Source organism: Phascolarctos cinereus, unplaced genomic scaffold (genome assembly GCF_003287225.1).
Source record: "Phascolarctos cinereus isolate Bilbo 61053 unplaced genomic scaffold, phaCin_HiC Scaffold_4;HRSCAF=312, whole genome shotgun sequence".
NCBI classification, from domain to species: domain Eukaryota; kingdom Metazoa; phylum Chordata; class Mammalia; order Diprotodontia; family Phascolarctidae; genus Phascolarctos; species Phascolarctos cinereus.
In genome coordinates this window covers 91,533,848-91,550,135 of record NW_027555847.1, presented here as the reverse complement: position 1 = coordinate 91,550,135, position 16,288 = coordinate 91,533,848, and the positions used below count along the sequence as shown (strand labels likewise).

The 16,288-nt window shown below is 46.6% G+C and overlaps 1 protein-coding gene across 1 annotated transcript in view; it reads right to left on the bottom strand.

Moving 5' to 3' along the window:
- Positions 1-16,058, bottom strand: part of WNT9A (Wnt family member 9A) — a 90,316-nt gene extending 74,258 nt beyond the window's left edge. Inside the window, exon 1 of the mRNA XM_020999273.2 lies at positions 15,855-16,058. Coding sequence (XP_020854932.1) covers positions 15,855-15,952 — 98 coding nt within the window. The 5' untranslated portion in view covers positions 15,953-16,058. The remainder of the gene's footprint in view (positions 1-15,854) is intronic.
- Between the last annotated feature and the right edge of the window lie 230 nt (positions 16,059-16,288).

The following is a 16,288-nucleotide window of genomic DNA, read 5'->3' as shown; positions in this document are numbered from 1 at the left end:
GGAGTGACTTGCCCAGATCTATGTATAGATAAGAGTAGTTTATGAAGGCTACATTGAAGGGGAGAGAGAATAGAGGCAGAAGACCTGCTAGGAGGCTATTATAATAGTCCAGATAATTGCTACTGAGGTCCTGTGGGATTAGAAAGAACTGATAAACTACTGTGGAGTTAGAATTGATAGGTCTCATACATTTAATTGGCATTCAATAAAATGTGTGTTGAATTAGCAGATTCTCCAAAGACTTTCATGCAATTTCAACATTTATTAAACATCCATTATCTACAGGACCCTGACCTCAGGATATAGAAGAGTTGCAGGCCCTGTTTTCAAGAAGTCCCCTCCAATGGGAGGGGAGGAGCACAAAGAATTGGTATACCTAGATAAATAGATCATATATATGTAAATGTGTATAAACACACACATATATACACAACCAGGATGCCAGAGAGAGGGCTGATCTTCCACAGGCTAGACTTCTAATGCCTGAAGGCATAATTAGTTCCTATCTAGTCTTCTCTTCTTCAGGCTAAATAATAACCACCCCAAGTTCCCTTAACCAGTCACTCTATGGCATGGTCTCACGCCTCCTTCCTGTCATGGTTGTCCTTACCTGTAACCAACCGCTCAGAGTTGAGGGCAATGAAGAATAACTTAATAGCAGATCCATCTTCCCAAAATAAAACACTACCTTCTTCGTGTCAATCCTCTGATGAAGTAACTCCCCTCTCTATACTTCACACAGGATAAAGTAATTTCTCCTTAATCTGGGATTCAAAACCTTCTACAGTATAAATCTTAACAGTCACTCCCATTTCTAGAGTAATTTCAGGTTTATGAAGCACCTTCCTCACCAAAGACTTGGGAGGGATGTAATTCAAAGATCACATCCCTATTTCTATAGACAAGAACACTGAGGCTCAGACATGGGAAGTGACCTTGTCCAAACTGTGTTATGAGCTGGATCACACATACCCGGTAGAGTAAGAGCCTCTACTTGAACCTAGCTCTGAAGACCAGTGTTATTTCCAACACACCTCATCTGGGCTCCAGCCTCCTCTTCCATCTTTATCTACCACAATTTACCTACATGTAGCTGCCATCACTCTGGTCAAACTGGACTCTTCACTGTGCCCTGAACAGATTCCCATTTTTGCTCACCCTGCCTAGGATACCTCTCCCCCACTTCAAGGCCCAGCTCAAAGGCATGGTCCTTTAGGAAGTCCCCAACTGCTAAGGGTTAGACCAACCCTTCGGTATTCACTACACTTTGCCTTGTGCCCATATTCCCTCTCCCCAATCCAAGTTACCTGTGCTAAGTCTTATTTCTTCATAGAATACAAGCTCCCCAAAGGCAGAGAACCAATCTTCTACTATATCTCTCTAGAGTGCCCCTTGTTCCTACTTGAGAGCAGAGAAGGGAGTTTATTTATAAGGAGGAGGATGGCAGGAATTGTTTCACTTTTGATTTTGTATCCCCAGAAATCAACATGATGCCCAGTACACAGAAGGCATCTAATAAATGCTTACTGAATTAATGAACAGAAATAGATACTTATGGGAAGAGGAAGAGTATAGTGGAGAAGCAAAGGGTTTGGAGGCAGAAGACCCAAGTTCAAGAGAGGACTTTACAACTAACAAGTTGGATGACCTTGGGTAAATCATATTTTTTCTGGTGGTCAGTTTCCGTACTCATAAAATGAATGGGTTGGACAAAATAAGCTCTATCACCCTCCTCCCACCCCCCTCAACATTCCATGATCCATATCCTAGGGGCCCTTCCACCTCTACGAGCCTACTGCCATCTCTACCCCTCCCCAAAGAGCAGCCATCCAAGGAAAAATCCTGAGGCCCAGGTTACGGATTAACCATAACCTAAAAGCCTGAAAGGAGCTGCGCTACCCTCCCCAGACAAGTATCAGTTTCCTATCCTGGGGATGTGAGGCTACCTCATTTCTTGCCCCTTATCAGCTCATCTCACTGTCCCCCCAGGATCCTGGCCCTGCCACTGAGCCCAAGGCTTTTCCCCCAGAAAGAATGTGTGTTAGGGGGTGGGGAGGATAATCCTTCTGCACACTTCTACCATTGTGTTCACACTTGGGAAATCAAAACCCCCTCAGAGCCAGTGATGGGGCTTCAGTTTTCATTCCTTCTAAGGCCACCCGGGTTATGGGGCTTACTGGGCTCCAACACCAGTCACATTACGCCCACCAGTGCCCCTCATCACAAAGGCCCACTCACCCTCTCAACTCCAGAGGGTTACCTCCTGGATGACAGGCCTGAGGTTGAACATTGAATATAGTCTGAAGGCCTGGGTAGAGGTCTTGGATTGTCTCACACTAGCTGTGTGACCTTGGGCAAGCTGAACTGTCTTCATCTGTAAATCAGGGAACACGATGGTGGGAGATGTGGGAAAGAGAAAGGTTGAAGAGGAGGCAAAAGATGAGGTTCAGGTAAGGTAGATGGCTTGGCCCTATGGCAGATATAGCTGGCTGAGCAAATGCCTATACTTGAATTTGGAGACTTGTCTTTCTTCTACATCCTCTATGATCCAGAATGCTCTATCTCCTGACTCAGTTGCCCTGACTGTCCTCCAAGCTTGGCATGCTCTCCCACATCATCTCTGACTCCCAGCTTCCTTCAATACTCAACTCAATCACACCTTCTTCAGCATCTATTCCCCCTCCCTCTTTATCTCCTACTTTCCATCAGAAATTGCCTTCCATTTATATTATATACATGTATATATATATATATATATATATATATATATATATATATATATATATATATATATATATATATATCTATACTCCAGTATGTCCATAGTTATTTATATGTTATCCCCTCCCATTAGAATGTGAGCTTCTTGAGGGCAGGGACCATGTTTTTGCCTATGGTTGCAGGCCCAGAGCTTAGCAAAATAGTGCCTGACATATAATGAATGCTTAATTAATACTGTTGGCTGGGTGTTGACTATCTGCCCCAACTCAGAATTCATTTGTTATTTCTAATATACCACATACGGCCCTAATTTCCCTACCTATACCCATCACTTTGAGTGGGATGAAAAGAGAGGAGACTGTAAGGCAGAGAAAAAGTGAGGTGATGGAGCAGTAGAACTTGGGGAGCAGGAGGAGAAAAAAGGAGTTAAAGTCAGAGGGCCCAAGTTTAAAAACAGGCTCTGCTGCTAACTAGCTTTGTGACCTTGGACAAGTTAAGTATCTTCTGTGGGCCACAGTTTCCCCATCTGTCAGATGAAGGGGTTGGACATAATTCTTTCTAAGGTGCCTTCAGGAGATCTGTGCTGCCTCCTTCATGGAACTGGTCTGATAAAAGTACTTTGTAAACCTCAAAGCACTCTGGAAATATCAGCTACTATTACCCAAGAGGACCACCTCCAGAAGCCACAAGGGTGGTTTACCCTGAATTCAGGAGGACTTCGGGCTTGGGGTGGGTAGGGGGGGAGATGAACAGTCAAAAAAAAGAAGCAGAAAAAAAAGCTATGTACAGAGGGACAGGAGGCTGGAAGGCAAGATTAGTCCCAGCTGTCTCTGTGTCCCACACACCGGCAGCAGGAAGACTGAGGGGGCTGTGGGCAAGACATCTGTTCACACAGCTGAGGAAGTCAGGCCGCTACTTCACACCCTCTCCCCTGACCCCCAGACCCATCCCAACCCAGGCAGACCAAAGGGAATGTCTTTACTGCGCAGCTCCTAGGTGCCCTTAGGCACGGGGAAACAGAGGAGAAGCCTCAGTCTTCCTCCCAGTGTGCCTTGGGTGATGGCCCAGTAAGAGAGGTGTTGAGGATAAATTAGATTTTAAAGCTAGAAGGGCCCTGACAAATCACATGCAACTCCCTTGTGTGATAAAGGGGGAAACTGAGGTCCTAGAGAGAGACCTACCCAACAACATACATTTAAGTAAAAGAGCTAGGATTCAAATCCCACATCTAGAACTATCCACCGATGCCATCTTTCTCCTTAGATTGTCACAGATTTGCTGCTGAGAGGGACCTTCAAGGTCATCTGCACCCACCCCTTGTTCTACAAAGGATGGCTTTTGGGCCCAGGGAGGGGAAGTGATTTACCCCTAGTCACACCTCTAGCAGCAGGAGGAAAACCAAAATCGGAAGCAAGATTTGGTCGGGAGGGAGACAGGGAAAATAACCCACCTGACATCTTTGAAAGTAACTTGTTGCATTTATTATCCAATTATCCAACACTCTGCAATTTTATGCAAAACGTTTTCTGTTCCGTATGTATATATACGTGGGCTCATTACAGGTGTTTTTAAGTTCAGAATTTTAAAAAGTAAATAATCTACCTGGAATTGAGAATGCAGGAGAGGAGTGAAAATATACATGTATGTGTATACATATATGTAGATATAGATATATACATACATATATGCTTATATTTAGGGCAGCTAGGTGGAACAATGGATAGAGCACTGAGCTTGGCGTCAGGATCTTCCTAAGTTTAAATTTGGCCTCAGATTTCTTACTAGCTGTGTGACCCTGGGCAAGTTACTTAACCCTATTTACCTCGGTTTTCATCGTCTGTAAAATGAACTGGAGAAGGAAATGGCCAATCACGCCAGTATCTCTGCCAAGAAACCCCCAAATGGAGTCACAAAGTGTTGTGCACAACTAATTCAGCTCGCCACTAGAGCCAGGATCCTAACTTTGAAGGGATAAGACCAGCTTAACCTTCTATCTCGAATGCACATTGATGAGGCGGGAGACAAGATGGAAGCAACTCCGTTTATTTTTAGCAAAGCACTTACTTACATAATAAAATAACAGGAACTCTTTCTCAAGATACAACGACGTATAGTCCATGCTGTGCTCGAGGACAGTGCATGCACGTCCTGTGCACTTATCTGACTCCAATCCCAGAATAGACTGCTAATGACCATACAATAACTAGGGCAGTTAAAGATTGTTACAGATCCATACAATGGAGCACCGAACCAGGCGGCCTTTGCTCAAAGATCAGCACCCGAGAGGGGCCTTCACCCATCAGTGAGACCTCTTGAACAGCCTGTGGCCCTCTCTATCCTTATAGATCCCTCACAACAAAGAGTCAAACACAACTGGACACACACGACCTATGAAGTTTTTTATGTGCATTATTAATTTCATTTTATCTTCACAATAACCTTGTGAGGGTAGGTAGGGCAGAAATTATCAACCCCCACTTTCCAGACAAAGAAACCAATTGTACTGCTTAAGATTAAGAGCAGGAAGATGTTCAGACTCTCTTAGCTGAGGAAAAAAAAAAACCCCAAAGGGCATCTCAACCTGGTCCAACTCCTAGCTGGACTGGGATGCTCTCCCTACATCATCTTTTTTTTTTCCCCCGAGGCAATTGGGGTTAAGTGACTTGCCCAAGGTCACACAGCTAGTAAGTGTCAAGTGTCTGAGGTCACATTTGAACTCGGGTCCTCCTAACTCCAAAGCCGGAGCTTTATCCACTATGCTACCTAGCTGCCCTCTCTACACCATCTTTAATAGGTAGTCAGAAGCCTTCTGCTTTCATACCTCCATAAAGGAGCTTGGGTTGTATAAAAATGAATCTTTGTTCTCAGTGATGTCCGTGTTCCTTCTAATGATGCACACGAAAAACCATGTATGGCTGCCCCCCCTACATGACTCTTGTCCTTGGGCAACATGGGCACCCAACCCAAACAGATTACCATTCAAGTCCAAATCTGCCCCATTCTGCAACTTATAATCACTGCTTTAATTTCTCCCCTCTGGCACTGAGCAGAATGAAATCAATCTCTCTTTCAGGTGACTGCTTAAAGACAGGGATCACGTACCACCCATCCCCACCATTCTCCCGTAAGTCTTCTCTTCTCCAGACTAAATATCCCAAGTTCCTTAAACCAATCCCGTACAGCCTGGTCTCTAGCTCCCTCACCATCTTGGTCACTCTCCTCTGAACACTCTCCAGCTTGTCAAAGTCCTTCCTAAAAGATGATGTCCAGAAGTGAATTTATGCTCCAGATTTGGCTTGGCCAAAGCAGACCACAATAGAATCATCATCACCCTTCATTCTTAATTCATTCCGCTTGCAGTCTCGCTAAAAATCTCCAAATCATTTTCAGGCAAACTGCTCCCTGGCCATGCCTCTCTCCTTATACTGGGGAAAATAATTTTTTGAACCTAAAAGAAGGACTTCACATTTCTCTCTGTTATATTTTATATGGTGTAATTAAGCTTGTAGTTCATCTTCTTGGTACCTGCCATACAAACTTATCAATCTCTTCCACTTCTATATTATGTGCAAATAGCACCTATGCTTTCATTCAAAATCACTGCAAAAATATTGAAGAGCAAAGAGCCAAGAACACCCTCTCCCCTAACCCCCAGACCCATCCCAACCCAGGCAGACCAAAGGCAACGTCTTTACTGAGCAGCTCCTAGGTGCCCTTAGGCTCGGGGAAACTGAGGAACTCTATTAGAGGTTTCTCTCCATGGTAAAAGGGATCACCACCGGTTGGGTTTGGCCATTCAGTCAGTTCTGGAAATGCCTAACTCTACTGCCACCCAGCTCCAGATCCTCTGACTCAGTCTGGTGCTCTTTGCACTGCGCCAAGCTCCAATAAGGAGCCATTGTGGATTCTTGAGTCAGAATGGCCAAATCGGACTTTTAAAGGACTTTTGAGGCCATGGAGGCCTACTCCCTACCTGATGTAGAAATCAGTCCTGACAGGTTTCATTAACGATTCACCTTATTAGGCAGACAGCTCCTAGTTAGATTCCATTCAAGCACCTCTACTGACTGTGAGCTCACTATCTAATAAGTCAACACATTCATTTTCTTACCGTTTTCTCATTAGGGAGTTCTGTCTCCCTGTAACTTCCCGCCATTGGCTTCTGGGAGGACTGGCATGAACTTAGTTTTAGGAAGGAGCTGGGGACAGAAAGACAAGAATGCAACTGTTCCCATCCACAAGGAGCTTCTATTGGAATGACTTGGGTGAAAAACAAATAAAAGTAAAAAAGTAATTTGAGGAAAGAAAGAGCAACAGTAAGAAGGGAGGGAAAGGCAGAATCAGGGAAAGGCTTCATGGAAAAGATGGCACCTGAGCTGGTGACTTCAGTTACAGCATCTTGACTCTAGCTCTGAGCCCCATGACCATGGGCCATAGACAGTAGTCCTTCAGAGTCGTTTCCATCATTCCATCTTCACCCTCTTCCTACTCCAATCCATCCTGTACATACTATCAGATTAATCTTACTTTTGTTGTTATCTGGTCACATCACTCTTCTGTTCAAAAAATTGGCTCCCCATTATCTCCTAAACTCCTTCATCTGGCTTTCAAGAGCTTTCACAATGTGGCACCACCCTAGCCTTCCAGCCTTCTCTATACACTCTAAGCTTGTGGCCCTCTATGTCCTTAAGTGTGGCCTTTTGATTGGGATTTGTTCTGTAAAGTTTAGATTCAAAGAGCCAAACTTGAGGACCTAGAGGGCCACAAAGTGGCCCTAAGACCACAGGTTCCCCACCCCTGCCTCTAGACAAACTAAACAACTCTGCGCCCCACCCCACCCCAACATATCCTACATCTCCAGCCACCAAGCATTTGCTCAGACTGCTCCCTATATCCTTATATCTTTTCCTTTGCTGAATTTCTACTCAACTCAAATGCTGTTGCCTTCAGGTAACCTGCCTGCCATCTCCCACTCAGCATAGTCCTTTCCTCTCCAACCTCACCTGGGACTTTGTCTGCGCCTCTCTCTAATGTATTTATCAAGTGACATTGTATATTTTACTTATCTAGGTAATCTCTTGCCTTCCCATTAGACTGAGTCAGGGACTGAGGAACCCAAACTTTGCATCTTCCCATGCTGAATTCAACTCGCTTCAGTTCCCATGCCTCTTGTTATGAGCCTCCCTGGCCCAGGGTCTAACAAACACTATTTCCTGAATGGGTACTGGGATCATCCACCCTGGTGGTGTGATTGGGTCTCTGCTACACCAGGTGTTGGATTCTGGGAAGGTGAAGAACCTCTGCTCCTAGACTCTAAGTTACAAAGGCAGTACCAACCTGCATTAGGAGAGGGGTTTCCCATACCAGTGTATCCGCAGGCTCACTTCCTTTCCTTACCTCACCAACAGTTAGTCAAACAGGCCTCAGATGCTTTCCTTTTCCTCCTCTGCCCCGGCAATACACAAGCCTCAGAAAATTAGAGTTTGGAGGAAGTCATAGGATTTAGAGCTTGAAGGGACTTCTGAGATAACTCAGGCCAGTGGGATTACACTTAGATAGAAACAGGGGCCTCTAAACTCTACCCAAGGATCTCTGTGGGCCACATATTCACTTCAGGCTACTGTTCAATTCAGTTATGACAACTCTCCACAATCACATTTGCAGTTTTCTTGGCAAATTTACTGAAGTGGTTTGCCATTCCCTTCTCCAGTTCTTTTGACAGATGAGGAAAATGAAGCAAACAGGGTGAAGTGACTTGGCCAGGGTCACACAGCTAGGAAATGTCTGAGAACAAATCTGAACTCGAGTCCTCCTGATTCCAGGACTGGCATTCTATCGACTGCACCACCTAGCTGCCTTCCTCCACCTAGAAAACCACATATTAATATCATCTACAACTGCATTTTACTCATTTTGTTAATTATTCCCAATTATATTTTAATTGGGCTTAGGGACACATTCATGAGAGTTGCAGGCAGCATGTTTAATATTTCTCTATATTACAGGTCAGAAATCTAGTGGTCAGAAAAGGGACCAGGGTCATACAACTATTAAGAAAGGGAACTGGAAATCAAGCCCAGCTCCTCTGACCCCAAATCTGTTTTAGCGCACTGCCTCTCAGGATATCTTTTCACCTTGTTTGTGCCATGGACCTCTTTGGTAGTCTGGAGAAACCTATAGGCCCCTTCTTAAAATAAGGTTTTTAAGTACATACAATAAAATACATAGGATTGCAAAAGAAAAATTATATTGAAATAGTTATTAATTTTTTTAAACTTCACAGACCCCAGGTTAAGAACCCCTGTAATTAAGACATGAAAAAGCCTCTTGAAGTTTTGTTGGTAGAGGAAACACAGCAATCAATGAACAAGCATTTATTAAACACCTACTGTATGCTGCTACCAGGAATACCAAGATAAAAAAATGAAAGTCTCTCCCCTCCAAATAAATTATGGATCTCTGCAAGTAAATCATAAACTAGCTAAGATTTGATAATCCCTCCCAGCTCTAACAGTCTTTGATTATAGGCAATAAAAGTCTCTGGGATTATACTATTAGCCCCTTTACAAATTTATACATCATTGTTGTATCTCCGGCATAGAGCAATGAGTAGGCACCTAATGAATATTTGCCTAATTGGATGCTGTCCTTCGTAACTGCTTCTTCACAACTGGCTGGAGATCCCTGGTTCTAAATAGCAGCAACCCCACTCCCACTCCCCACCCCCCGCCCTAGGCTAAAGTTTCTTGGTCACATAGAAACACAAATGTGGGTTCCACCAAGTTCTCCATTTTTTTCCCAGTCCTTCTCATAGGGCTCACCTCCCAGCTGGAAGATCAATGTTATAGCATAGAAAATCAGAAGGGGCCTTAGACATCATTTAATCCAACCCTTCTCATTTTAAGGATAGAGAAACTGAGGCCCAGGAAAGGGAAAGTCACCCAGGAGAGCCAGAATTCAAATCCAGAGTCATTTGACTCCTAACCAAGTGTTCTTTCCATTACAGATAGCTGCAAACTTTCCCAGGCATGAGTGCCAGCAGATAAAAGTCCTACCTGGTAATCAAACCAAGATGGGCCAGGCAGCCCAGCAGGACCTTGCTTGGAGCCAGAAAGGAGGAGGGGTTGGAAGAGAGGGGAAGGAAAAAGGCAAAAACAAAAAAAAAATTTAGAAAGATCAGCAACTTTTCCCCCCTTTAACCATGAATAGGAACAGCAGAGCCCTTCCCCACACCCCTCCCCCAAGGTGGACCCCTGGCTGCTCTGCTTAGCCGAACAAAGTCATAAGCAGGGATGGTGGTATTGAAGCCTTGGGAATAGAGGGGATGAAAAAGCCCCAACTTATTTTAGATCACATAGTATTTCCTTATCACCACCCCTATCTCCCTCTCACCCCTAACCCAGCCTGGATCATGATCGAAGCTGGGCTTGGGATAAAGGACTAGGAGTTAGCATGGTAGAGTAAAAAGGTAGGCTGACTCTGGTGTCAGAGGGCTGGGGTTCAAATCTCACCTCCAATAACTACTAGTTGTGTGACTTTGTGTAGATCATTTGGCTTCCTGGTTTCTCTTTTTGTAAAATGGGAACATTGAACTAGACAGTCAAGGGATCAAAGATCTAGATCTCTAGGACAGACTCCAGAATCCATTTTCTAACCCTCTCATTTTACAAAGAGGGAAACTGAGGCCCAAGGAAGTTGTCACCTGCCCAAGGTCAGATAGGTGTTGGAAGTAAGTTGGCCTCTGAGGTCATTTCCAGCTCTACATCTTAGGTCCTATGTACACATATAACCATTAATGGACATTAAGTAGGTAGAAAATGAAATAGGAAATTCAGCTAGGTGTCACAGTAGATAGAGAACTGGTCTTGGCATCAGGGAGATGGGAGTTCAAATTCAATTTCAGACACTAGCAGTGTGACTCTGGGAAAGTCACTTAACCTCTCTCAGCCTCAGTTTCTGCAACTGTAAAATGGAGATAATAACAGCACCTACCTCACAGGATTGTGGCAAGTGTCAAACAAGCAGCATATGTAAAACATTTCACAAACCTAGCTGTTTATATGGCATTAGAGCCAGAAGGGGTTCATAGGATCCTAGACCTAAGAGCTAGAAGGGAGCTTCGTGACCGCCCCATTTTACAGATGAGAAAACTAAGGTCCATGGAGTAGAAGGGACTTGCCCATGATCATCCAGCTAATAACTGGCAAATCCAGGTCTCTTGATTCCAAGTCCAACCAGGGCTTTTCTACTACAGCACAAATATATGCTGTTTTCACAATGAATGGTCAAAATGAGGGATTCCAATAAGTGTCAAATTGTTCCTTTAAGAAAAAGAGGTTTGGAAGATAGAAACATTTTTTTAAGTTATCCCTAAACAAAAAATCAATAAACAGCAGGCCAGAGAAATCCCCACATTCCTGGAGACCCTGACAGATGTCATATGGAAACAAAAAGAGGACAGGAGGAGACAGCAGGAGACCAGAGTTCAAATCTTACTCTAAAACTTTCTTAATCAAATCACCCCTCCTCTGCCTCAGTTTCTCCTGGTATAAAAAGGAAATAATTTTCATTTTATTACTATTCTTTTCAAAAACTTAAGAGTATTATACAGGCATGAGTTATGATCATCTCCCTGCTGTCACTGGACTGGCCATGCTCAACCCTCTGTCCATGCCATTTCTGTTGTTTATTCAGTCATGTCCAATTCTCCGTGACTCCATTTGGGGTTTTCTTGGCAAAGAGTGGCTTGCCATTTCCTTCTCCAGCTCATTTTAGAGATGAGGAAACTGAGGCAAACTGGGTGAAGTGACTTGGCCAGGGTCACACAGGTATTAAGTGCCTGAGGCCACATTTGAACCCAGGTCTTCCTGACTCCAGGCCTGGCATGCTATTTCTACCACTAAAGAAATTCCCAACTCCTTCCCTATATTTCCATCCCTCAAAGCCTACTCCGAATGCTACTTTAACACAAAGCCCTCCCTAACTACTCTATGACTCCAGGAGTCTTATGGGGCCCCTCATTTGATCACATACAGCATTTATATCGCCTACTCATCCCCAACCCTTTCACCAGCTCATCCTGGATCCCCATGAAATTGGAAGGTAATGAAGAACAGGGCTAGGCACAAGGGGAGATGTGAATATCTGGACTCCCAGAGTATTAGAGAAGAAAAGGACCTCAGAAATCAACTACCCTAAACTCCTCATTTTACAGGTAGAGAAAGAGTGATGTGGAAGTGCCTCTCCTAAAATCACATGGGTAGTATGTGGCTGACATTCAAAGCCAGATCTGCACTACCAAGCCAGGCTCCTTCTACCAAACCATCCTTGAGTGGAGACTGGTTATAAATTGATTGCTGCTCTGAAAAATGCCGACCTCCAGATCAGCTCACCTAAGTCAAGAAGCTATGAAAGTATATGTTAGTGTTAAAAGAGAAGATGGTTAAGTGCTAGTCTTCTGACAACATCTGAAACGTCATCCTAGAGAAGAGATTGTTAAATCCACTGGATTTGGAGACAGAAGACCTGGGTTGAATCATAGATCTGGAACTGGGAAGGGCTCTCCAGAGATCAGATAGTCCAAACCTCAGTTTCCCCACCTGTAAAAAAGGGGCACTTGGACTAAATAGCCTTTAAGATCCCACCCCATTCTGACATCCTAAGGTGCCTTTCTCATCCCAGAGGCTAGAAGAACTTTCCAAAAATCTTACTTAATTAGGTCTGGCCACATAGACATATAATGAAATTGAATTGAGGACCGGGTAAGGGGGAGGGGTAGGATAAGGAATGGATCTTGCCCCAAAGTAAAAAAGGGAGGGAGGAATAGAAAAAGGAGGGAGAAAGAAAAACACAAAAGAGAAGGGGGAAAAAAGTTTCCCATGAAAATATTTTATTTTCTTTGAGAACAGGATACACCTGCAGTCCTCCTCAGCGGGGCCTCCCAAGGCCCAGCCCCAGGATTAGCAGGGAAGCAGAGCCCTCTGGCGGCAGCCTCGACACTAGCGAGCTCCCGCTCTAGACCCCAAGCTGGAAGAGAAATTAAAACATTCTATTCTAGCCGAACTCCCTCATTTTACTCAGGAAAATGAGGCCTAGAGATAGAAAATGACTTGCCCAAGGTCACACCGCTAGCAATGGGCAATAATGGAATTCTAAGCCACGTGTCCTAACTCCAAAATCCTTCCACCCCTACCTTTACACTTTACCTGACACCTCCCCGGTCCCCCAGCCTCACCTGTAAAGCAGCTAACACCAGAGAGCTAACAGGTGATGAGGTCTGTTTCCTCTCCCCAAGGAGGAACTTTGTCATACCTGCGGTGATGCCCCCAAATCTGAGGGGGGAGCCTTCTTCAGCAGCCCATATGCGAAGCTGATGGGGTACCACCACTGAGGACAAGCTAAGCACAAGGCAGTTATCTGGGGAGTCGGGGAAGCCAGGGAGGGTGGGGAGAGGAAGAAGGAGCGAGAGGAGGAAAGGAGAAGACACACTCTGAAACCACACGCTGGACGTAAACTGCCGTTGAAGGAGAAATCGGGCTGCAGGAACAGACTCTGCCCTCCCCCTTTTTTTCCCCCCCTTTTTCTTTTCTTTTCTTTTCTTTTTTTTCTTTCTTTCTTTTTTTTTTTTTTTGTGGAAATCCTTAAACGAATTCATCTGGGATCCGGGATGCGGAAAAGCGGTAAACACCCCACAGGAAGCTCAGGGCTGGCAGAACTGCCCTGCCCAGCCCTGAAGCGTAAGGCAGACGGGTGTAGGGTAACAAGTCTTGGACTGGGAATCAGGATACCTGAGTTTGAGTTCCCTGCTCAACTATTCACTTCCCTTTCCAACGCCAATACCGAGTCGGGAACTAAAACCAGACTTTTAGCTGCAGTGACCTTGGACAAGTCATTTAATCTAGATGGACCTCAGTTTCCTCATTTGGAAAAAAGTTGGAGGGGCTTGGGAGAAAGGAGCCTCTCAAGGGGCTGGAAAGGTTGGTTCAATTCTGCCCTGTTCTAAGATTCTCTGGCGTCCGGGAAAGCACTCTGGAGACAAAGTTCAGGTCTTGGCTCTACCGTTCACTTGCTGCATAATCCTGGGTCAGTCCTTTGCCCTTTCTAAGCCTCAGTTTCCCCATCAGGGTCATTAGGTCCTTCCCAGCTGACAGTCTGGGAATTTCGGGGACGAAGATTGGCTTGGGCAGTATGTAGCAGGTCCTGGAGCCCCAAGCCAGCGCAAAGGAAACAGAACAGAGAACTATCCCCAGGGCGTGGTGGGGGGGGGGGTGTCCTGCGGCGGACTCCAATTATCACCGTAATTATCTCCAGTTTCTCCAGCCCTTTGCTCGCCACAACCCTACAGGGTAGGTATGTACAAAAATTATACTGTCCGCTCTTTACAGACTGGGAAACTGAGGCTGGGGGAGGGGTGACGGTGACTTGCCCTGGGACACAGCTAAGTGCGAGTGGAGAGATTAAGCTCAAAAAAATCAAATAGGTTTTTTTTTCTTTTTAATGTAGGTGGGAAACGAAATCTATTGGAAATGGAATGGCAGAACTATTTGGTTATGAAGTGTGTAATATCAATGATAAATCTGACAGACACCCTCCCTGGAGGTTGGGGGGGGGGGAGGCAAGAAAAAACAAATTCTTCGAGCTTGGAGTTATTTTTTTTTTCCTTTGGGGCACAGTACAAAGAACATCTGGATTTTGTACGTCTTTTTTTTTTTTATTAACTTGGGTGGGGGGGAGGGGAGTCTGCGGCTGCTTGGAAAAAGTCAAACAGAAGAGAGTTCCCGTCCATCCCCCGAGCTTTCTCCGCTGAGTGTCTATAGCAAACCCAGAACAAAACCACACCTACTAGAAAGGAGAAAGAGTGAACAAGCGAGCTCGGGTCCGACGAGGGAGCAGATAGCTCCGGGGAAATGGGTAGCGCGCTGGACTGATCTCCCCCCCCCACCCCGCTGACCCTCGAATCACTGCGCCCCAACAGGCCGGGTCGGACTCGGTCGCAAGGGGCTCTGGGGCCAAGGACCCCAGCGAGGCCAGGGACGGAGAGAGCGGCTAGGCTTAGGCTGGCATCCCAGAGCCTTGCAAAAGGCTAAGGGGAGTGGGGAACTTCCCCCTCCTCATTTGCCCGTTACTGTCTTCGAGAAAACACATACACACACAGAAATCCATCCTCTGACAAGTAGGAGACACAGACACAAGGACACACAAACACGCTCTGTGACAAAAGCGCTCAACAAACAAACCGCTCCAGGCAACACAACCTGCTGCCGATGATTAACTATTAATATAGCCCTGGGAGAGAGAGTTTGCATCCAGTTATGAAAGACAGAAAGACAGACAGATACACACACGATAGTTTCCAAGTCACCAGAAAGAAAGCGTAAACTAAATAATAACAAAAACTTGTGGTTTCCAGATCTGCACAGTATATCCCATTTCACTCCTTCCCTCGCACTTTCCAAGTTCTCAGCATTAGCATAGTTCATCTCAGCCCGTCTTTCCCACGTTTTGGGGTGTTTGGATTGGGGGGGAGGGAGGAAGGAGGCTGTCCCACCTGGGCTGGACTGGCTGTCCCACCTCAGCTTGGAAGCCCATCGCTCTCTCCTCGCCCAGGGAAGTGAGCGAGCTCAGGGCAAGTGGGGCGGACACGGATTTGCCTGCAGGGCAGTTGCAGGACCAGCGCCCAGACAGAGGACACTCAGCTCTCCTACCCCCCACCCCAGTCCACAGCCGGTGCACCCCTGTTTCACCAGGACGTGGAGAGGAGTCGGAGCAGGAAAGACCACCAGCCCTGTAGTCTCCGGGGACGAGAGTAGAAGACAGGCGAGCCAGCCTGCCCGGGCACAATTCCGTGCCTCGAACTAGAGACCGCGGGCAAGGAGGGTTGGGGGTGGAAAGGGGGCGCAAAAAGAAGCCCATGACAAGTCCCAGCGGCGAAGCGGAGCAGTGGGAGCCGGCGGAGGAGAAGGTGAAGGACAGAGGAAGATAGAAAGAGAGAGAAGGGGTCTGGGGCCGGCCTGAGTCTCCCTCGGGCGGTCGCTCCCTTGCTAGCTCGCTCGCAGGCAGGCAGGCAGGCGCGCTGGGGGCGGGGAGCTGGGGGCTGGTTTGGAGAAGGGGCCGGAGCCCCGAACGGCACCTACCCGAAGTAGGCGGCCGAGGGGCGGAGGGAGCCGAACAGCACCATCAGCGCGAAGGAGGAGGAAGAGAGCCAGCCCACCAGGACTTGTCCAGCCAGCATCTTGCGGCTGCGGCTCGGGGGCTGACCATCTCGCTCCCCCCGCAGGTCTCGGTAAGAGCTCGCCCGGCTCGGGGCCGCCTTCTTATAGCGCCCGCGAGCGCCGGGGGAGCTAGGGAGCGAGCCAGCCGGGAGGGGCTGAAGACGGAGGAGAGGCGGGGCCCCGGCTCGCCCGGCCCAGGGGCTGCGCCCAGCCAGGGGACTCCAGACCAGCTGGGAGGAGGCTCGGCCAGGCGCTCAAGGCTCCGCCCGCTTTTCCCGACCCCCCCCATCTCCTTTCCACCCCGCCTTCCTCCCCACCCAACCCCCATTGAAGAGACCCGAGGGGGATGTTGCTCC